We start from the raw sequence: 21975 nt of genomic DNA on the forward strand, positions 1-21975 counted from the left end.
AAAAGGCTAACATATGTATTAATATGGGGATGGCTTCATTAATGATTTATTTTTGTCACTTGCTATTAATTTCTCATGAACAAGGGCCTTTTGGGAAACTGGTCTCTTCCTGCTGGCAGAGATAAGGCGTAAGAGGCTCCAGACTCAGTCCCAGTTAATAAACATTGATTTGCTGGTCTGAGCATGTGTCAGATAAGGCAAGAGGTCTGCTTTCATTGAACTTTCTCCCCTTGTCAGGTAGCCAGTGAAATGCGATGAAGTAAGATTGTCTCATGTATGATGTTACCTCAATACAAAGTGAATGACTCAATTAGGGGTGTATGAGGGGTATGCTCTAAAGCTTAAAGTTTGTCCTTATAAAGATGGCCATGTTAGTCCCTGTTTTTACTGTGACAGATACCTTCTAGAAGATGTTTCAAAGAAGGAAGGGTTGATACTGGCCACAGTTGCAGAGGCTTTACCCAGGGATCCATGGCTCTGGGCCTGGGATGAAGGAGATCAGCACAGCTGTGGGAACATGTGATACAGAGGGCTGCTTACTTCATGGTAGCCAGGAAACAGGCAGGAGTCACAGAAAGGGTCAGGGCCTCCCAATGCACACCCTAGTGATTTACTTCTCCCTTCAGGTCCCACTGCCTATAGCTCCAACCTCCAGCAGTCTGTTCACATTTTATGCTCAGATCAGAGGTTTCTTGATCTCTGAAGACACCCTTGCAGACACACCCAGAGGTATCCTTTCTCAACCTCCAGTCTCTATGCCCAATCAAGTCACACCATTAACCATCACAGTGTGTGAATCTATAACAAATATTTCAAAGCATGGAGCCTGCAAATTGCTTTGGTGTATTGCATGCAATGATAGATGCTGGGAAAGACAGGGTCATGGGGTTATCAAGGCAGCAGTCAAGAGGGGATGGTTTCTATGATGTCTCCTGATGCTGCATCCTCTGGAGTGGATGTTGCTGCACCATCTCAGAAGGGATGAGCAGATGCAGATGAACATGTCCCCAAGTCCTTGTGGACATCAGAGGCCTCACCAAGCACTTAGCAGATGGCCTCTGTCAGGTAATGTCCATATGTGAGAAGGATCAGGCACGGGGAGGGACATGAACTTGGCACATCTAAGAAGGACACCATGCCAGGGTCAGTGTGACAAAGAGGCTGGAGAGTTAGGAGCAAACAATTTAAGGCACTCTAAGAGCTTTTGGGTTACAGTATAAAATTAAGATCTTTAACTTTTGCTTGCATATGGGAGAGATTGTTGGAATGTTTTAAAGTTGAGGTGCAAATAGAGACTTGTGTATTCAGTTTGAATTAATGAAGTAAGGCCCAAGACTGTAGAAAGAAGCATGGAGATCACATAGGACTAATTCACATAGAGACCCAAGCATATGCCAAGATGGGCTTGCCTAGCTTGTGGAAAGGAAATTGAGGGACAAGAATAGAGGCGTGATTGTCACTGAAAGTGCCATGCAATGCAAAGACAGAATGAGTGTCATCTGCCGGTCAAGCTTTGGCCTTGAGCACTTGGGCAGACCATGGTAGTGGGAAGACTTGAGGGGGAGCAGTTTTGGCGCAAATCAAGAGTTTTATTTATTTATTCCTCCCTCTTCCCCTTTATGTGATGTGATGTGGTGTGTGTGTGTGTGTGTGTGTGTGTGTGTGTGTGTGTGTGTGTCTGTGTGTGTGTGTGTGTGTGTGTGTGTGAGTGCATCTAATTCTGTAATTTACATTGTCCTAATTCCTGGAAGGCTGAAGCCCTCTTTGTTCAGTTGCTGCTCAGTAATTTTCTGAGGAAGATTTTAGGAGAGCTCTCCTATCCTAAAATTTAGTGTTGTTGTAATTCTTTATTACCCAGCAAGAGGAAATCCTCTCCAAAACAAGCAGCTTAGCACATCACTGGTGGGTGGTGGGAACTGTCTGAAATGTCTCAATTCCCAGCCTAAGGCTGTGGGCTCACCAGCTGATGCTTTCACTCGCTGGCCCACAAACTATCATTATTAGTGTAAAAAGCTATGGCACTCTGCTGGTTTGCTCCAGCACACATGAAGATTCACTGAACAATGCCTTTCTGTGATTTTCAACCATGGCGCTTGATTTAAAAATTGGTCCAGCAATGCCTTGAGGGCTGGGGTCCAGCTCAGTGGCAGAGCACTGCATGCTAGCCTATGTGAGGCCCTGAGTGCACTCACCAGCTCCACAAGAGTAGAATCCATTCCTTGAACGAATATCTCTAATACTCTACAGTTACCACATTGTTTGTTTATTTCCAGCCAGGGTCTTGCTGTGAGGCCTAGGCTAGTCTTGAACTCCTGGCAATCTTCCTGCCTCCTAAATACAGGGATTAGAGCTTTGTGCCGCAACCCTGGCTCTACCACAGAATTCTTGAAAGGAGGTTCACACAACTTAATTTCCCTCTGCCATTTACTCCCAACAGTCTTCCACTCTGAGTTTTCCTTCATTGTGTTACTAAACTGCAGACTCTACCAGGGGGCTGTTGAGTCTTGTCTTTCTTTCACCTTTGGTAACACTTCATTCATTCTTGATGCATTTCTTCCTCTCTTTTCTCTGACAAGTGTTCTCCTCACTGACTCCTTGAGTCTCTCTCATCATGGCACTCTGGCCGCACATTGAGAGCTATCTGAGTTTCCTCCTCTTCTACAAAACAATTCAAACATTCCCCACAGCATTTCTGACACTTCCTTTTTCAGAGGGAGGGAGAGATGGAGAGATGGAGAGATCGATGGAGAGATCGATGGAGAGATCGATGGATGGATGGATGGATGGATGGATGGATGGATGGATGGATGGACAGATAGAATATGAAGTACCCTTTCCTTTGCCTGTGCCGTATTTATGTCAATTATTATGCACTATATCTGAACTGTACATGTGACTGTGACTCCACTCCTTTGTTCGTTAATTTGTTCCTTCCTTCCCTCTCTCTCCCCCTCTCTCCTCACTACCTTCCTTTCCTCCCTTGCTCCCTCCCTCCCTCCTTCCTTCCTTTCTTCCTTCTTTTCAACCTGCTTTCTTTCCCTCCCCCTTCCTCTCTTTCTTCATTTCTCCTTCCCTCCCTCCCTGCCTCCTTTCCTTATTCCTTCCCTCCCTTCCTGTTTTCTCTCTTTCTCTGTTTCTGATATGGTCTTATTAGGCCATTATGGCAAGCCTGGAACTTGCTATATACTTCAGGCTGGCTTCAAACTTGCATAGATCCACCTACCTCTACCTCCAAGAACTGGGATCAAAGGCATGCATCAACATGCCTGGCCCCAGGTATGGCATTTCTTATCTTCACTATACAACCTCACTAGAGGTTTTCCATCTTAATATCATAGGGTGATGGGCAAGGAGCATGTTGAAACCACCAAGGCTGTAGCCCCCATCTAGATCAGCTATTTTTGTAGCTTGTGAACTTCTTTGTACATAGATTTCCCCATAGATTTAGATACTTCATCTGCAAAGATTCTAAGGTTGAAAATAAATGGTTAGAATCATTTTGCATTTCAAGGAATGAATATAGAAATTTCCTAGTGAAGGTAACACAGTAAGATGTTGATCACATGTTGGAAATGTTTAAGGAACAGCATAGATATTCAACTAGTAAAAGAACACCACTAAATGGCTCAATGATATCATGACTGTCCAACAGTCCCTGAGGGCCCCAAGCGTCTCCCCAGTGCTGAAAACCCAACGGAGCCTCCAATAATCGAGGCATCAAACTCCTGGCCCAGACTTTATGTGACAGTCTATTTATAGACTGGCTTGTGTTCCTTTCCTCTCTTCTCAACTTGGAAGCATAAATTAGCAAGCAAGGGGTGTTACAGCATACTTCATATTTAAAATAAACTTTTCATGAATTTTAGAATTTAATAAAGCCCCCAACAAGAATCATATCAATATGGTAGTTTTTTAAAATTGAAATATATTACCTATTTTTAAACAATCTTGCAGGCAATTCTGTGTTTGAAGGCATGAAATAAATGACCTATGTTTTACAATAGGAGCTTCCTTTATCATTTGGTTAAACTTGAGCTGCTGGGACATGATCTGCCTTTCAACCATTGCTCCTTGTTCTCCACCATACAGAAAACATGGGAATTCAGATTCTTTCACTTTTTTTTCCTCTCAGTTTTTAATGGGTTTTAGCGGAGGAAATGGTTGAAACTTGATCTTTGTTGCTGTTAAACTGTTGAAGAATGTTCATAGCAGAACAAATCATTTCTTTTCCTATTAATTATTGGAAAATGCCTATGGCCACCGATGCTAAGTTTTCAGAGTAGAAATCACATGCTTCTATGACCAAGCTCCCCAGGAACTCTCAGAAAGGCAAGTTCCTTTGAGTATTCCATAAATCTCGGTTTGATAACTTTTAGAATTTTGTCTATAAACCTCTGACATTTTTACTTACAGAGAAAGATTTTAACTGTAGAGGGGTGGTAGTTGTACCTTACTAGAAGACTCTTCAACTCTAAGAAATACAATAATTTTTATCCTGATTTAGGTTTAATTCTGGCATATATGTATGCCAAAAATGGTGAAGCCCTGAACAATATCACCTACTTTATACATCCAAGTCACTTTTCCACCAAACCCCTTCTCTATTATACTTCTGATTCAGCTTTATAGGACCTCTATTCTTTGTAAATATGAATTTCAAAATGTATCATATCCCTAAAAAAGTATAGAAAAGCTGGCATTGGCTTTTAGCTGTGGGCATATTGTAGACCATGCACCTGGCTGTTGTGATGTGAGGTGTGGGTGTTTCTTGCCCTGCAGTTCCCGGTAGACATTGTCTACTGCTTTGCTTACATGGCCAAACCAAGGCACACCTCTGACTCCAAGGAGGGCACTTATATAAAGAGGGAAGATTTTTTTTAAAGACATCTACTTTTTCTGATCTGCAGTTAATGGAGTGCAGATTGTTCTGTGAACTTTCAAGTCAGGCTGCTTCTCTAACTTTCGAATTGGACTCCACTTGAGACACAAAACCATGAACAGACACAGATAGCCAGCCTCCCTGTCAGACAGAGAAAATGGAGAAGCTGCACTCAGTGAAAACTCCTGAGAGTTAACTGATCTGTTTAGCATCATACTGTCCAGGAAAATGTCATCCTTCCCTGGCAGGGAAGCAGTGAGGCCATCTGAGGAATAAAGAATGAGGCAACATGGACAAAGAAATGCCTCTCTGTGCAAACAGCCCTTTTGCTTATGCTAGATAGCCAACATGCTACAACTCCAGTGTTTTGTCTTTGAGAATAACATCCCCAAGTGATCCTTTTTATTACAGATAGAGCAGAGAAATGCTTTTAAAGGTGCTTGAAACATATCCACTGGTGATGACTCTGGCCACCAACATCAGTGTTAGAACAAGGCACAGGTTGTAATTCCTAGCTTACTTGTTTGAATGGCAGCTGTGTTCTAGGCTGATTTTGTGGCCTTGCAGCGATCTGATCTGAGAGTTTGGAGACTCCTAAGGACCTTGCAGGGCCCTTGTGGTCATTGAACATTTTAGAATAATGATTGCTTATGTGACAGCACAGAACATTTCAAGTAACTGTTTCCTATCTGGATTTTTTCATTGCTGTGTGTTTAAATTTTTTTTTGTTAAATATCTACATTTTGCCATTTATTTATTTATTTATTTATTCATTCATTTATTTATTTATAGAAAGCAGGGTGTCATGACATCACAGCTGAATGTGACCTGCTTCTTCATGCTCTTTGCTTCAGTTACAGTATCATCGGTGGAAACTCGCAGTTTACCATCAACCCATCCACAGGACAGATCATCACCAGCGCATTGCTGGACAGAGAAACCAAGGATAATTATACCTTGGTCGTGGTTGCCAGTGATGCTGGGTCTCCAGAGTCTCTCTCCAGTTCTACTAGTGTGCTTGTGACAGTGACGGATGTCAATGACAACCCACCCCGGTTCCAACATCACCCGTATGTCACACACATCCCATCTCCTACTCTTTCAGGTAATTCAATAGTGAGATCACTCAGGTGTGTGCAACTTATCAGACATCTTCTGTGAACAGAGCTACATACAATACACATAATACAGTCTCATCTGGAAAACCCTCTAAAATTCAGGGTATGAAGTTTAGATCCAATGAAACTGAAGAGAATGCCAATTCTTACCTTGTAAGTCATTTTCTTTTATTCAGATTAGCTGTGTACAGGACTTTACAACTGTCGCAGCTCCCTGGTTTTAATTCTTATAATGTTTCTTCAACACTGTAAATGAATAAAATAGATCTCCCTCCATCATCAGTGATGGGCCTGTTCTGACATATTTGTATGTAAGTTCCTAAGAGGGGAGGTATTATCTTTATTCCACATACCAATTTCCTCATGGTTGAAGGAAAATAAATACTTCAATACTTCATAGATGTATTTTCAAAAAGTTGAATTAGTAACTAATTCTAAATATTGCATTTTCCTATCCCAGTCCTGCTTCTCTTCTCAAGCTTATGAGCCCACTATGAACTGTAATCTTGGTAGCAACATGAATTTATCTACCTGCATTAAAAAAATTAGTTTATCATTTATTTCATAAATAGTGGTATATTCTCTCAGGAACTAAGCAGAGATGCTGGCATCTGTAATTTTTGATGAAATTATAAACAATAAAATATACAAATACAAGTAACATTATCTTCTTTCATTAAAAATATTTTATTAGAAGAAAAAAATGAGTGGATTCAGTATTTATCCCCATGATGTTTGATCTCCTAACTCCAGAATGTCTGATACCAGTTGAATGAGGAAAATCTATAAATGGATATGCCAGATTTCCATCAAAAAGAAATACAAATAAGAAGTCATAAATTCCATTTGAAAATCCAGCTGGCATGATACTGAACACATGATTCTGATCCATCCAGTGTGATGTACAGAGGAGAATCCTTTAGGCAAAATGAGCTGCTGACCATGACCACTTTTATCTCATTACATTCATATATTTAGCAAGACTCATTGGCTCTTAAGGAAATTCCGGCTTTTCACTTTCATCACAGACACTTCTGTGGAGATGTGGGCAAGGTTTTCTGAATGAGATATTGATCTTTAAAAACTACCCGTCTGGATGCTTCTCTGCATATTTCCACTACAGTCTGTTTCAAGGGCATCCTGCCAGGGGCTGGTTCTTAAAATCCAAATTGAGTCCATGACTTCATTTCTTATTTTTACTACCTTACACTTATTTAAATCTATTACACATATGTGTCTACACACATACTTTATCTCTATTTGGTAGTAGCTCAGAGATGAAAGAATTTTGCCAGGAAATAAAAAGTACAGTGACCCAAAAGCAGTGTTTGGGGATGGAGCATATTGGTTGACAGGTTTTCATGGGGAGCGACCTCGGGTTGTTTTCAGATGCTAGGGAGTGGTGAAAACTTCACTGAGCAGGAGAGTGGCTCCTGGCAGAGCTCATGAACTCTCGTGTCTGTTGGAAGATGGTATGCAGACAGGATCTGCGATTCCAGATAACAGCCAGTCCTCACCATGGTTCTCTCAAGGGCTTTTTGGAAATTAATAAATAAATCTAGCACCTTGTGTGGGGCTGGCTGAGAAAATTAAAGGCCAGTTTCTGAAGTAGTTAGTCAGATTTGACCTAGAAACCTCAGAGACAATAAAATTGATGCTCTTCTTTCCAGTAGTGGTGGGAAGGTCGAACCCATCAGCAGCACAGCCTCAGACTAACCAAGGACCCATCCATAGAAGTCACAGGACTACCTGCAGTTTTAACTGAGAACCTCCTCTCTTTCAGGTTCCTTTGTCTTTGCTGTCACGGTCACCGACGAGGACATCGGATCCAATTCTGAACTCCATTATTCACTCTCAGGTAGAAACTCTGAAAAATTTCACATCGACCCCCTGAGGGGGGCAATCATGGCAACCGGTCCGCTAAGTGGAGCTTCTGAGGTAACATTCTCTGTCCATGTGAAAGATGGCGGCTCATTTCCAAAGACTGATTCTACTACAGTGACTGTTAGGTTTGCCAACAAGGCAGATTTCCCCAAAGTCAGAGCCAAAGAACAAACATTCATGTTTCCAGAAAATCAGCCAGTAGGCACACTGGTCACCACCATCACAGGGTCCTCTTTAAGAGGAGAAACATTGTCCTACTACATTGCAAGTGGAAATCTGGGTAATACTTTCCAAATTGATCCGTTAACAGGACAGGTGTCCATCAGTCAGCCTTTGGACTTTGAACAGATACAAAAATATGTTGTTTGGATTGAAGCCAGAGACGGGGGCTTCCCGCCTTTCTCCTCTTATGAGAAGCTGGACATCACAGTGTTGGATATCAATGACAATGCTCCAGCTTTTGAAGAAGATCCATTTGTGTCTGAGATCCTGGAAAACCTATCCCCTCGAAAAATACTTACAGTTTCAGCAACAGACAAGGACAGTGGGCCCAATGGACAGCTAAACTATGAGATTGTGAATGGGAACAAGGAGAGCAGTTTCACCATTAATCATGCTACAGGTGAAATCAGGAGCATTCGACCACTAGACAGAGAAAAAATATCTCATTATGAGCTCACTGTAAAATCTTCAGACAAAGGGTCGCCTTCTCAGAGCACCTCAGTAAGAGTCATCATCAATATTTTAGATGAAAATGATAATGCACCCAGGTTTTCTCAGATATTCAGTGCCTATGTTTCTGAAAACTCCCCCTTGGGATACACGGTTACCCGTGTCACAACTTCTGATGAAGACATTGGCATAAATGCGATTAGTAGGTATTCCATAGTGGATACAAGTCTTCCGTTTACAATCAACCCCAACACGGGAGATATTGTCATCAGTCGACCTTTAAACAGAGAAGATACAGAGCGATACAGGATCCGAGTATCTGCACACGATTCTGGGTGGACTGTAAGTACTGATGTCACCATATTTGTGACAGACATCAATGACAACACGCCAAGATTTAGCAGACCCTCTTATTATTTGGATTGCCCTGAACTTACTGAGGTTGGCTCCAGAGTTACTCAAGTATCTGCCACAGACCCCGATGAGGGGTCAAATGGACAAGTGTTTTATTTCATAAAGTCACAGTCAGAGTATTTTAGAATCAATGCCACCACTGGAGAGATTTTCAATAAACAGGTGTTAAAATACCAAAACGTCAGCGGCTTCAGTAATGTGAACATCAATAGGCACAGTTTCATTGTGACGGCTTCTGACAGAGGCAACCCTTCCTTACTCAGCGAGACCACGGTTACCATCAACACAGTGGACAGCAATGACAACCCACCCCAGTTTCTCAAAAATAACTACTTCACTCCAGTTACCAAAAATGTGAAAGTGGGCACTAAGTTAATCAGAGTGACTGCGGTGGATGACAAGGACTTTGGATTAAACTCTGAAGTGGAGTATTTCATATCCAGTGGGAACCACTTAGGGAAATTTAAGTTGGACAATGATACCGGGTGGATGTCAATCGCCTCTCCCTTGGTTTCTGACCTAAATCAGAACTTCTTAATCACAGTCACAGCAAAGGACAAAGGGAACCCTCCACTCTCTTCCCAAGCAATTGTTCACATCACAGTCACTGAAGAGAACTACCATACGCCTGAATTCTCTCAGAGCCATATAAGTGCCACCATCCCTGAGAGCCACAGCATTGGGGCTGTGGTCAGAACTGTCTCCGCCAGAGACCGGGACACAGCCATGAACGGTTTGATCAGGTATGACATTTCTTCGGGGAATGAAGAGGGCATCTTTGCAATCAATTCTTCCACAGGTGTGTTAACATTAGCCAAAGCTCTGGATTATGAGCTGTGCTCAAAGCACGAGATGACCATTAGTGCCACTGATGGAGGATGGGTGGCGAGAACTGGCTACTGCAGCCTGACTGTGAATGTGATCGATGTGAATGACAATTCTCCAGTGTTTGTTCCTGATGAATTTTTCCCAACTGTCATGGAAAATGCCCCGAGTGGGACCACTGTCATTCACCTAAATGCAAGAGACGCTGACTCAGGAGCCAATGCTGTGATTGCATACACTGTGCAATCATCGGATAGTGACCTGTTCGTCATTGACCCCAACACAGGGGTCATCACCACTCAAGGCTTCTTGGATTTTGAAACCAAACAGAGCTATCACCTCACCGTAAAAGCCTTCAATGTCCCCGATGAGGAAAAGTGTAGCTTTGCCACCGTTGACATCCAGCTGAAGGGGACCAATGAGTATGTGCCTCGCTTTGTTTCCAAGCTCTACTACTTCGAAGTCTCAGAAGCAGCTCCTAGGGGGACTGCTGTTGGAGAAGTGTTTGCCAGTGACAGGGACATGGGTGCTGATGGAGAAGTACACTATTTGATCTTTGGGAACAGCAGGAAGAAGGGCTTCCAGATCCACAAGATGACAGGGCAGATCTATGTGTCTGGGCTTCTTGATAGAGAAAAAGAAGAAAGGGTGTCTTTGAAGGTATTGGCCAAGAACTTCGGCAGTATTCGGGGTGCAGACATCGATGAGGTCACTGTGAACATCACTGTACTTGATGCCAATGACCCGCCAGTGTTTAGTCTAAGCACCTACAGGGTACAGATTAGTGAAGGGGTCCCCATTGGGACCCACGTGACCTTTGTGAGCGCCTTTGACTCAGACTCCATCCCTAGCTGGAGCAGGTTCTCATACTTCATTGGATCAGGGAATGAAAACGGTGCCTTTTCCATTAACCCCCAGACAGGACAGATCACAGTCACCTCGGGGCTGGACCGGGAAAGCCTGCCTGTTTATAATCTCACTGTCTTGGCTGTGGACTCAGGGACCCCCTCCGCCACAGGAAGTGCTTCTTTGTTGGTTACTCTGGAAGACATCAATGATAATGGCCCGGTGTTGACTGTCAGTGAAGGAGAAGTTCTAGAAAACAAACGCCCAGGAACTCTCGTAATGACCCTGCAGTCCACAGATCCTGACCTCCCCCCAAATCAAGGCCCCTTCAACTATTACCTGCTGAGCACAGGCCCGGCCACTAATTATTTCAGTCTCAGCACCGCTGGAGTTCTGAGCACAACCCGGGAGATTGACAGGGAGCAGATTGCAGACTTCTATCTGTCTGTGGTCACCAGGGATTCTGGGGCACCTCAAATGTCGTCCACGGGAACCGTACACATCACTGTTCTAGATCAAAATGACAACCCCTCACAGTCCCGCACAGTGGAGATATTTGTTAATTATTACGGTAACTTATTTCCTGGCGGGAATCTGGGCTCGGTGAAGCCCCAGGATCCAGATGTGTTAGACAGTTTCCACTGTTCCCTCACTTCAGGAGTCACCAGCCTCTTCAGTATCCCAGCAGGCAGCTGTGACCTGAGCTCCCAGCCCAGGTCCACAGATGGCACCTTCGATCTGACGGTTGTCAGCAGCGATGGGGTTCACAGCGCAGTCACCAACAATATCCGAGTTTTCTTTGTAGGATTCTCCAATGCTACAATAGAGAACAGCATCTTGCTCCGCGTTGGCGTTCCCACAGTCAAGGACTTCCTGACTAACCACTACCTTCACTTCCTGCGCATCGCTAGTTCCCAGCTTACAGGCTTGGGCACAGCAGTGCAGCTCTATGCTGCCTATGAGGAGAACAACAGAACGTTCCTTTTAGCGGCTGTGAAGCGAAATAATAACCAGTATGTGAACCCCAGTGGCGTAACCACCTTCTTTGAAAGCATCAAAGAGATCCTCTTCCGTCAGAGCGGAGTAAAGGTGGAATCCGTGGATCATGACCCATGCATTCACGGCCCGTGTCAGAACGGAGGCAGCTGCCTTCGAAGGCTTGCTGTGGGCTCTGCGCTGAAGATCCAGGAGAGTCTGCCTGTCGTCATCGTGGCCAACGAGCCGCTGCAGCCTCAGCAGTGCAAGTGTGTGCCAGGCTACGCTGGAAGCTGGTGCGAAGTGGATATTGACGAATGCCTTCCGGCCCCTTGCCACAATGGGGGAACCTGCCACAACTTAGTTGGGGGCTTTTCCTGCAGCTGCCCAGATGGCTTCACTGGGAGAGCCTGTGAGAGAGACATCAACGAATGCCTGCCCAGCCCTTGCAAGCATGGAGCTGTCTGTCAGAATTTCCCTGGAGGATTCAACTGTGTGTGCAAAACTGGCTACACAGGTAAGGCAGTGTGTTACTTCCTGTGCGTGTCACAGGTTTCCTTTCAAAGACTTTAGCCTTGGTATGAATGTTGTCACTTAAAATATAGTTTTTTAGTTATTAAATTTTTTGAGAATTTCATACACGAATACTATATTTATGCCATTCCCAGCACTCTTTCTTCCTCCTCCAACTCTTTCGATTTTCCTCCCGATTCCCTCTCAAGTTCATTATCTCTTCTATAGTTATTATTGTTACATGTCTATACATATGCAGATATCAAGTCCCTTTAGTCCATTTAGTGGTGCTTATATGCACATGGATAGGGGCGAGGGCCCTGTTATATTTTCAGCATTCATATTGGCATGGCAGCTGGTGTGGTCATTATTCAGGTCTCATTTAGACAACCATATTGTTGAGGTTTCATGGGTATGGCATCCTTTCCATGTTTCCAAGACACCATCTGAAGCTGGCATCCTGGTTCTTGGGCTTAAAGTCTTTCCACCCCTCTTCAGTCATGTAGAGCCTTAGATGTAAGGGTTAATAGTTCTGTTTTTAACTTTTGGATTTATTTTATTTTATCTGTGAATGTTTTGCCTGCATGTATGCAGGGTGCCTGGTGCCCATAGAAGTCAGGAGAAGGTGTCAGGTCCCTGGGGAACAAGAGTTATAGATTGCAGGCCACAATGTGGGTGCTGGAAACAAAACCAGGATTCTCTGCAAAATCAACAATTACTCTTAAGTGCTTAGTCATCTCTCTAGCCTTTATTTCTAGTTTTAAAGTGTTAAGTCAAACCTAATGGGCCGCACAACAAATCCCAGGCTCATGTGTGTGCACATGCAACCTTATGGCAGAATTTACAAAAGTGCTTTTGCTAGCTACGTATGACTTCTTCTTATTTTATAATCCTATTTTTTATATTCTTTATTTTTATGTAGCTTATATATCACTTGATAAATAACACCTAATAATTGTGTGTATTTATGGAGTACCAGAAGGTATTATGTTACCCGAAACAAGCCAGGTACAGAAGAACATATGGAACTAAATCAAAACAGACACTGAACCTTTTTTTTCTTCCCATGTGAATTGATCATACATATATTAAAGCGTTTTTATTCCCTAAGTGTCCACTAATTCCTTTAGAGCCCATGGTTTTCTTTTTATTGGCTCATGCTCATTGCACAGTGATGGCCCCTAAACATGTTTTCACATACCTTGTGTATGTTGGTCATTCATTATCCTTTTCTCTCCACTCTCTTCCCCTGCTGTTACAATCCCATTCATGCCCATGGACAGTTGCATGTCTGCTTTTCTGTCATATATAATACATTAATATATATGAATATATAGACATATGGCTTTTATATATATGATTTTATGTATCTCAGATACAGGGGCTGGGGCATTCTGTATTACCCATTTGCTTAATGGTAACCATTCTGGTTGGGATGGGAAATAATGCTGGTTTAGTTTACATTTTCCTGGTAATTCAGGATTCTCACGTATCCTGGCCACCTGTACCCTCTTTTTTGAGAACTATTTGTTTCATTGGCTTCTCCACTAGTTGGATCATCTAGGTTCTTAGTACTTAAGGTTTTTAAGTTGTTTGTGTGGTTCATTATTTAGTTCTTTATCAGATGAATAGTCAGCGAAGATCTTCTCCCATGCTGTTTTTTCCCTCACTCCATTCTTTTCTTCATCATGCATAAGGTTTCTAATGTCATGCAACTTTATTTGTGGATTCTTGGTTTTGTTTCTTAGGCCACTGGAGTCATTTTAGCAGGTATTTTAGCCCTAACTGTTTCTTGACATGTTTACCCAATGTCTGTGGTTTACTTATCACATAATCATCAAGAACATTCACATAGGTTTACAATGGTTTTTAAACAAGATTTTAGTTTTTGCTAACATTTTGTGGAAATAAATGTTTTCTAAATTTCTTAAGAAAATTACTCTAGCTGATGTCAGAGGCTAAGGAGGTAGGGGAGAAGAGGGATGGAGTGGGGTTGGACCACAGGTGCAAACTTCTTTTGTAGATGTCAACTTATGGCAGTGCCCTGTTATACCCATGCTTTGTTAACCACAAAAAAACATATCCATGTGTATTTTAACAGAGCTGTTTTACAACATGTGTTTTTCTTAGACTCCGTTTAATGCTGTGGATCTTCTCCTGTGTTTTATCTACGTTTTTAAAGCCTACAGAATTAAAAATCATTACTGTTCAGTGATCCTCATATCTTATACACCATATACATGCAGGGGGTAGACAGATAGTAGGGGTGACAGAGGGAAATAGAGAGAGACAGATACAGAGAGACACAGAGAGAGAGACAGAGAGACAGGGAGAAGGAGCAGGAGAGACATTGCTGTATGTCGCTGAGCATGGGAAGCTCTGCTAACATTTAGAAGAGGTAAGAAGAGTGAGAGGTTGTGATTGATGTGACCCTAGCAACTTTGTGTGGGGAGAGATCCTGTGTCTGAAAACTCCCAGTAAAGCTGTAAGCATGAAAATGATGATTATGTCATGGAAGTGGGAAGAGGGCACATGATTATTGTAACATTATCATTGATTCATTACCCAGTTTTATAGCCTCTGAATTTTGTTTTCCAGTGTAGATATCGGATTCTACACACAATAAACATGTGCCAATTTGTATATAGATGCATGATTTAAGGAAATGATCATTATTTTTGTATAACTTAGGTTCCTAATCCTTAGTTACCAGAAATAAAACAAAAGAAGATAAAAATAGTGAGTCTGTGACATCCACAATTTCTTTATGGTTCTGTACTAGTGACTTCTCCCATTGCTATGATAAAATGCCCAACAGAGTTACCTTAGGAGATGAGGGTTCCCTTTGGCTCAGTTTGAGGGTACAGGCTATCACGGCACAGAAAACACGGGGAAAGGAATGAGAGGTGGGTGGGCACACTGCCCCCCAGTCAGGAAGCAGAAAGAGATGAATGCTCTTGTTCCCATCACTCTCACCATTTTATTCAGCTTGAGACTTCAGGTCAAGGGTGAGCCACTCACATTCACGATCTTCAGTTAAACTTCTCTAGAAACAGACTCACAGACACACCCAGAGGTGACTCCAAATCCCAGCAAATTGATGTTCATGATTAAAGCTAATAGTCTTTTTGTTTAATCATACTTTCCAATAATTTCAGTTTCATGTTACAGAGTGGATTTCTGAGTAGCTGTAGTCTAGAAAAGACTAATGAGTTTATTATATGATAGAACACCTGAAAAGATTTTCTAGGTTTTGCCACACATCTGGATGCAGGTCAGGCGTGGCTTTGGGAAGTATGCCTTGGGTTTATTACCACGTGACATTTCCCTCTGCTCTGAAGCATGTCTTGTTATTTCAGGGGGAAAGTAAAAATTGTCCATTCATCACTTTTGTGTCAATTTATAGTATATTTTTTCCAGACAGAAAAAAGTTATATACACACTGTACATGGTAATTTTTCCTAAGGAGCTTGCCAAACACATGCTTTCACAGAATGGACAGAGTAAGAGGTATTGAAAAGAGAATCCCAATTTACATGAAAGTGCTGTGATAACTGTGTGGTGATAGAGATGTGTGATAGAAAAGAAAAGAAATCTGTGAGTAGTTAGGGCATGCCTTTCTAAAGAAAAAAAAGTAACTTGAAAAAAGCATTTTGATGAATTAAATTTCTCGGTGGTAGCTTTCCCTGGAAAAAGGGATGGAAACATTTTACACAGTGTGTAACTTTAAATGGTTCTAAGGGTGGGAGAGATGACAGCAGCTAAGGGCACTTTTGCTCTTGCAGAGGACAGAGGTTTGGTTCTCTGTAGTCACATGACAGACCACAACCTTCTGTAACTCTAGTTCCAGTGGGTCTAACGCCCTCTTCTGGACTCTACAAGCACTGCGTGAATTTAGGATACAGACAAAACATGCAGGGAATACACTTACACACATAAAATAATAAATTCTTTAAAAATTATTCCAAGCATACATCCTCAGAATGAATAACTCATACCTAAATATTAATGATAAAATATATTAATAGAGTGATTTGCGTCTAAAATGGACTGCAATAGTTCCTACATTCCCTTTCTCCTCTGTGTATGAACACAAGAGATGCGGCAGCATTTCTGGTGGCAAAGCATAGCTGTGTTAGAGAAACAGAAAGTCCCATCAATTATAGGATCTCAAAAAAAAATCCTTATTGACACAGCATGGCTCTGTTTAACAGCTAACAGCTAGCTTAGCTCCACTCATTTATCAAAAAATATACAGTGTTGAACAATTAAGCCTTGAATACTTTTCCTTAATAAATGTACTACGGGTACTTCCAACAGGGACAATCTGTGTTCATCAAACACTTCCATCTTCGGCCTGTGTTTAGTAAACCCTCCTGTATTCAGTCTCTCTTGAACGGGCTCCCCCATCTTGAGTCTGAGTTCAAGCCACCTCCCATCTTCTGCTGCAGACCATGCATCTTTGGCCGAGCACTTCCTGTACACTTGAACTATACTCTCAGGAGTTGTGTGGACACACCATCTGAAGATTACATATTAATCTTCACCTTAGCTAGTTCCCAATTTCCAAAATGTGACCAGAATCTTCACAACCAGAAGCAACTCTCCATTTTTCTATGATACATAGTGATTATCAGCACAGTTAATGACCAGATGTCAAAGCAGCAAGAACAATTCATTCTTCAAAATACCTGCTATCACGTAAATGTGTCTGAAGTGAGAAGGCACATTGTAGACACAGATCTACTCTGTGCCACTTCCAGAGAGCTTGCAAGCCTCAAGTGTCTTATAGGTACTGCTGATTGACTCAGAACAGTAATTAAGTCAATGAACCAAGAATTGGTTCTTCTCTGCTGCAGCACACAGAGTATCATACCAGGAGATGCAGTAGTGACTGAAATCTGCCATCTCTGACTGACCTGACACCCTTAGCAGAAGCATTTTGCAGGGAGACCCACACAGATTCAGGGTTGACTGTTGGTTCCCATCTGGGACTTAGAGTCTGAACTTTAAACACCTGAGGAGACATTTGGTGGCTCCGTTAGAGTCTGTAATTCAAATTAAAGCCTTAGCTTTTCAAACTGTGTCTTTGAATATGAATATATAGCTCTACTGACTCTTGCAGTACAATGAATTTTAAGTAAGTTTTACTCATTAAAGGAGCACTGAAGAATAAGTTTCCAAATGGTGAATAACTCATAAACTCTGACAAAAACTAACCCTTTTGTGAAGTTACTTATGTATTTTGATCATTATCTTCTAAAAATATTCTGAGAGAGTAAATTAAAATGCTTAATAAAATGATAGGTTTTTTTCCCCTGAAAATCTGTTTGTTGTGAAGACAGTCATTCTCAGAATGTTTCTTATTTTCTAGCAACTTTAGCCACGACTGTAGTTATTGTATATTTGAAATGTGAGATCAAAGCTTATATTTATTTTAGGGTATTTTTCTGCTTCTCTTTGAGCTAACTTAAATAACCTTTAGTGAATATTTAAATCTGAATGACAAGAAATTAATATTAAAAGTGCACAAAAGCACCTGAATTTATTTTATTATTTAAATAGAAAAAACCAAAGGTGATATTTAGAGTAGGATTAAACTTGAGTTGGAGTTTGTTTCTTAATGATTTATTCTATTTTAAATTATGGGTATGTGTCTCTGTGTGGTGGTATGTACACCTGACTGCAGTTCCCAGAGAGGCCAGAAGAGGGGGTTAGGTTCCCTAGAGCTGGAGTTACAGATGGTTGTGAGCCACCTGAAGTTGGTGCTGGGAACCAAACTCCAGTCTTTTGGAAGAATAGGAGTTTCTCTTAACCACTGAGCCATCTCTCCAGTCCCTGGTGTAGAAATGTAAGAGATTAGCCTTATGGGTTTAAAAGTCCTATTGTTTCTTAACTAGCATGGGAGCCCATGTTCCTGATGGTCCAGCCTAGGTTTTCTGTCCTTGCTTCCCTATCTCTGGTCTTTAGGAATTGAGGCTGGCATTTTACAGCCTCTTAATGCATTGGCATGGTCTGTGTCTTACATTCACTGCCTGTAAGATACATAGGCCTATATAGATAATATATATCACTTTTACTATTACTCTAAAAGAAATATTCAGATAAAGAAGAGAATAGAGAAACCAAACAGTACTTACACTGTTAGTAGATGTGAAAATTCCATATTCTTTTACAGTGAAAGAAATAAAAGAAAGATGTGGTATATGACTTTCTTGTAGGAAAATAGTAGAAAGTTGAGTCAGTGGGACTTATTTAAATCTGTTTTGGATAATGATGGCATTTTAACAAGGAAAAAATAACCCCAAACTTCTAAAAAGAGGTATGCCTTATCCAGTAGGAAAATGAGTTGGCAGATGGAGGGGGATGTGTTTCTAGCCAGCGTCAATGGTGTGAAGTTCAACCCAAACTTACAATAACACGGTCTAGCCTGTGTCTCACTTCTACCCCACTGGGAACTTATTTTTGGTGCCTCTAAATGTGCTACTTGTTTATTTTCTTGTTCTCTCCTTAGAATTCAGGAGTGTTCTGAAAATGTGCTGTGTTCTGCCTTGTCAGGAGGTGACTGGTGCTGTTTATAAAGGAAAATTTTGTATGTGTGATTCTGTGATGCTCAGAAAGTGGCTCACGAGGCTTGCCTGACTCAGATTTATAATGTCAGACTCAAACCACTGTGGCTTCAGAATCAAGCCACAAAAACAAAAATGAGTTAAACAAAAACGTAAGATGTGTTTTCAGCAAAGTTGCTGTGATGTAAGGCGTTGTCTGTGGTCACCCTTCTCTAACTATGGTGCAAAACATATCTGGATTGCAAGACACATAGAGTGCTCATCCGTGCAGTATAAACAGCTCTGCAGAGTGCTTGCCTAGCATACAGTGGGTTCAACGTTCAATCTTTAGCACTGAAAAAGCAATTGAGGGCTGGGGGAATTGGATGAGATGGCAAATTGCTGGCAGTCGATCATGAGAGGCCCAAGTTCAGATCCATAAGACATGCTTCAAAAGCTTTGTGTGATGATGTGTCTGGAATCCCAGAGTTGGAGAAGGTGAGAGGGGAGGATTCCTGGAGTTGATGAGCCAGTCAGCTTCAGTCAATGAACTCTAGGTTCAGTGAAACAGGAGGTCAAAAACTAAAGTAAAAAGGCATTGAGGAAGACTCTTGGCATAGACACATGGCCTCTATACTCATACACACACACACACACACACACACACACACACACACACACACTCATGTGCATGCTACACACACATATACACATGAAAACAGATTTCTTGAAGATGACTATAACAATTAAGACCCTAATTTCAATAAATGGAAAGTAACTGGAAACTACACGCTCTCACTGTTTGTTAGAATTGGGAAACTAACAATTTTCAAATAGATCTATTAAAATAGCACTTTAACTTTATAGAACAGTTATTCATGTTTACATAAAAGTAAGCAGCAAATTAAGGAGGATTTAAACAGTGCATTTTGGCTGCCAAGATAGCAAGTGCTTGCCCAGCGCAGTATGAACAGAACACAGAAGCAGAACGTGCTTGGTCAGTGCTCTCATCTATCACCTCTCAGGCAGGAAACTTACTTCCATATTAGTCACTTTTCTTGGTCCTGTGTCAAAGTAGCCAAAAATAGCAACCTAAAGAGGGAAGGCTTTACTTTGGCTCATAGTCTGGGGAAGTTATGTCAGTGGGAGCAGGTGCTGCTGGTCACATGGAGCCCACAGCAAGGCAGAGAGATGGACTCTGGTGCTCAGTTCTTCTGGTTTAGTCCTGGGCTCCAGCCCATAGAATGGTACCACACTTGAGTGGGTTTTCCCACTTCCGTGAACAGGATCTGGAAATCCTTCACAGACAAGCCCAGAGACTTGTGCTCATGGAGACTCAATGTGCTGCCAAATTGACAGTGTTACCCTCAAACTTCTAAGGACTCCTCTTGTGACGTGTGTCCATCTTTCTTTCCTGTGGGGTAATCTCAGCTGTGACAAAGGAAATGACATCTTCAGGGAGCTCTCTGCTTTCTTATTTGCTATTTCCCCATCCATTCCCTGCCCTGCCCAGTATGAATGCATCTGATTTAACAAGATCTATAAGAATAGCATTTATATGCTGGAAATGTGCAGCATGTTCTTATTCTTTCAGAAAAAAAGACAAAGTGTCTATAGACTGTGGTAGAGAATAAATGAAAGAAATTGAAAATGTGATTGATGGGTTTTCTTATTGCCTATTTTGTTTTACACAAGGCATGGAATAAGTTCAGGGACCCTTTTTGGTGGTAAATATGTAGCTTGACAAACTCAGTCTCACCAACTCTCCCTTTCTAAAGTCGGAGTCACTGAAATTCCTATGATGGAAAGAAAGTTGTCGAAAGTTTCAACTCCATTCCCAATGTGTCAGTGTGAAGGTTCAACCTTAACATGGGCAACAAGTCAGGGAAATAATTCGAGTGTTTTCACCATCAAAGTCTCTTGAAATAGGACTCTCTCCAAGATGGTTATGTAAATTATACAAATTGCGTATATAATAGCACATCTGGATAGGATACAGAACTCTGTGGTATGGTCTCAGTGTCCTGTTGTGGAGGAGAGAGGCTTCTGTGTCTCCTTTCTGGGATTTAGTCCTGAAGGATGTAGTTATTCATACAGTTACAGTGGATGTGGTTCATATATTTATTTTTAAGTTTTCTTAACAAGTTTGATACATTTTAGGGAAAATGTGTGAATCTTCTGTCAATTACTGTGAATGCAATCCCTGCTTCAACGGTGGCTCCTGTCAGAGTGGCGTGGAATCATACTACTGCCATTGTCCGTTTGGTGAGTAGAATGTGTCTGTTGTCATACTGATCTGGGGATGGGATGTGGCTTGGTCGGTAGAGAGTCTGCCTAGTATGCATGGAGCCTTGGATTTAAGTGTCAGCACCTCATGGTGGCATACTCATAATCTCAGTGCTCAGGAGAGGAGGCAGGAGGTTCAGATGTTCAAACTCTTCCTTAGATGCATAGGGAGTTCAAAACTAGTGTGTACTATAAGAGACTCTATTGCTAGAAATTATATATACATATATATGTATATTCACAAATAATACTATAGCAATGTATGTTTAAGAGACTATTAATCATTTTGCACAAGGAGTTGAACTAAAATGAAATATGTAATCCTATTTTAAAAGTTAACTATGGAAATGCTACCAAGTACTTTCTTTAGTTATTGTTAGTTAAAAAAAAAATCAAGATAATAACCTTATGGATGCCTTCTTTTAGCCTATAGCTTAAAAATTAAAATATCCTCCAAACACTGTCAACTCTACCTCAAATCTCTAAAAGGAGTTTGTGTGTTTCCTTTTTACATTAATCCAATCATTACTACTGGATGAGTTTGGAAACTAAATGTACATTAGGCCACTATAGATAATTCTCCATAGTTAATAAAAACTCTACCACCGTGTTCTCTTGAGGATGAACATTATCAGAACTTCTCGTGGCATCTACTGATTTCTTCCAGATGTTCTCAGAAGTTACCCAGACATAGGCCAGCAAGCAACTGTGACTAATCCATTTATTTAAGATTTCTTTACCTTCTCATCAGAAGCACATTACACCTGCAGGGGCTGTGTCTGTCTCTAGGGAGGAAGAAGGTGGTTTTCTTGCTTTTCCTCCTGTGTTCTCCCTGCTAGATGGACCTAGGATCTGCAGTTCTGGTGCCTGTAGAGAGAACTGAGTTTCTAGTGACCAGTGAAATGTCTGTGGTGCCAGTCATTGAAAACAAACAAACTACAACTCAACACTCTAGTTTTCTTTTTCCAATTAAGCACAACAGTGAAATGATGTTAGAAATGGAATGTTAAAATGC

General features: G+C 41.6%; 1 protein-coding gene across 1 annotated transcript in view; it reads left to right on the top strand.

The window, feature by feature from the left end:
• The window catches only part of Fat4 (FAT atypical cadherin 4), a 132949-nt gene that overhangs the window by 89931 nt on the left and 21043 nt on the right, over positions 1-21975 (top strand). The window contains exons 8-10 of the mRNA XM_076574027.1: positions 5734-5984; positions 7781-12130; positions 20835-20939. Of these exons, the coding sequence (XP_076430142.1) occupies positions 5734-5984; positions 7781-12130; positions 20835-20939 (4706 nt within the window). The remainder of the gene's footprint in view (positions 1-5733; positions 5985-7780; positions 12131-20834; positions 20940-21975) is intronic.

The sequence above is a fragment of the Peromyscus maniculatus genome, chromosome 6, assembly GCF_049852395.1.
Source record: "Peromyscus maniculatus bairdii isolate BWxNUB_F1_BW_parent chromosome 6, HU_Pman_BW_mat_3.1, whole genome shotgun sequence".
Classification (NCBI taxonomy): Eukaryota; Metazoa; Chordata; class Mammalia; order Rodentia; family Cricetidae; genus Peromyscus; species Peromyscus maniculatus.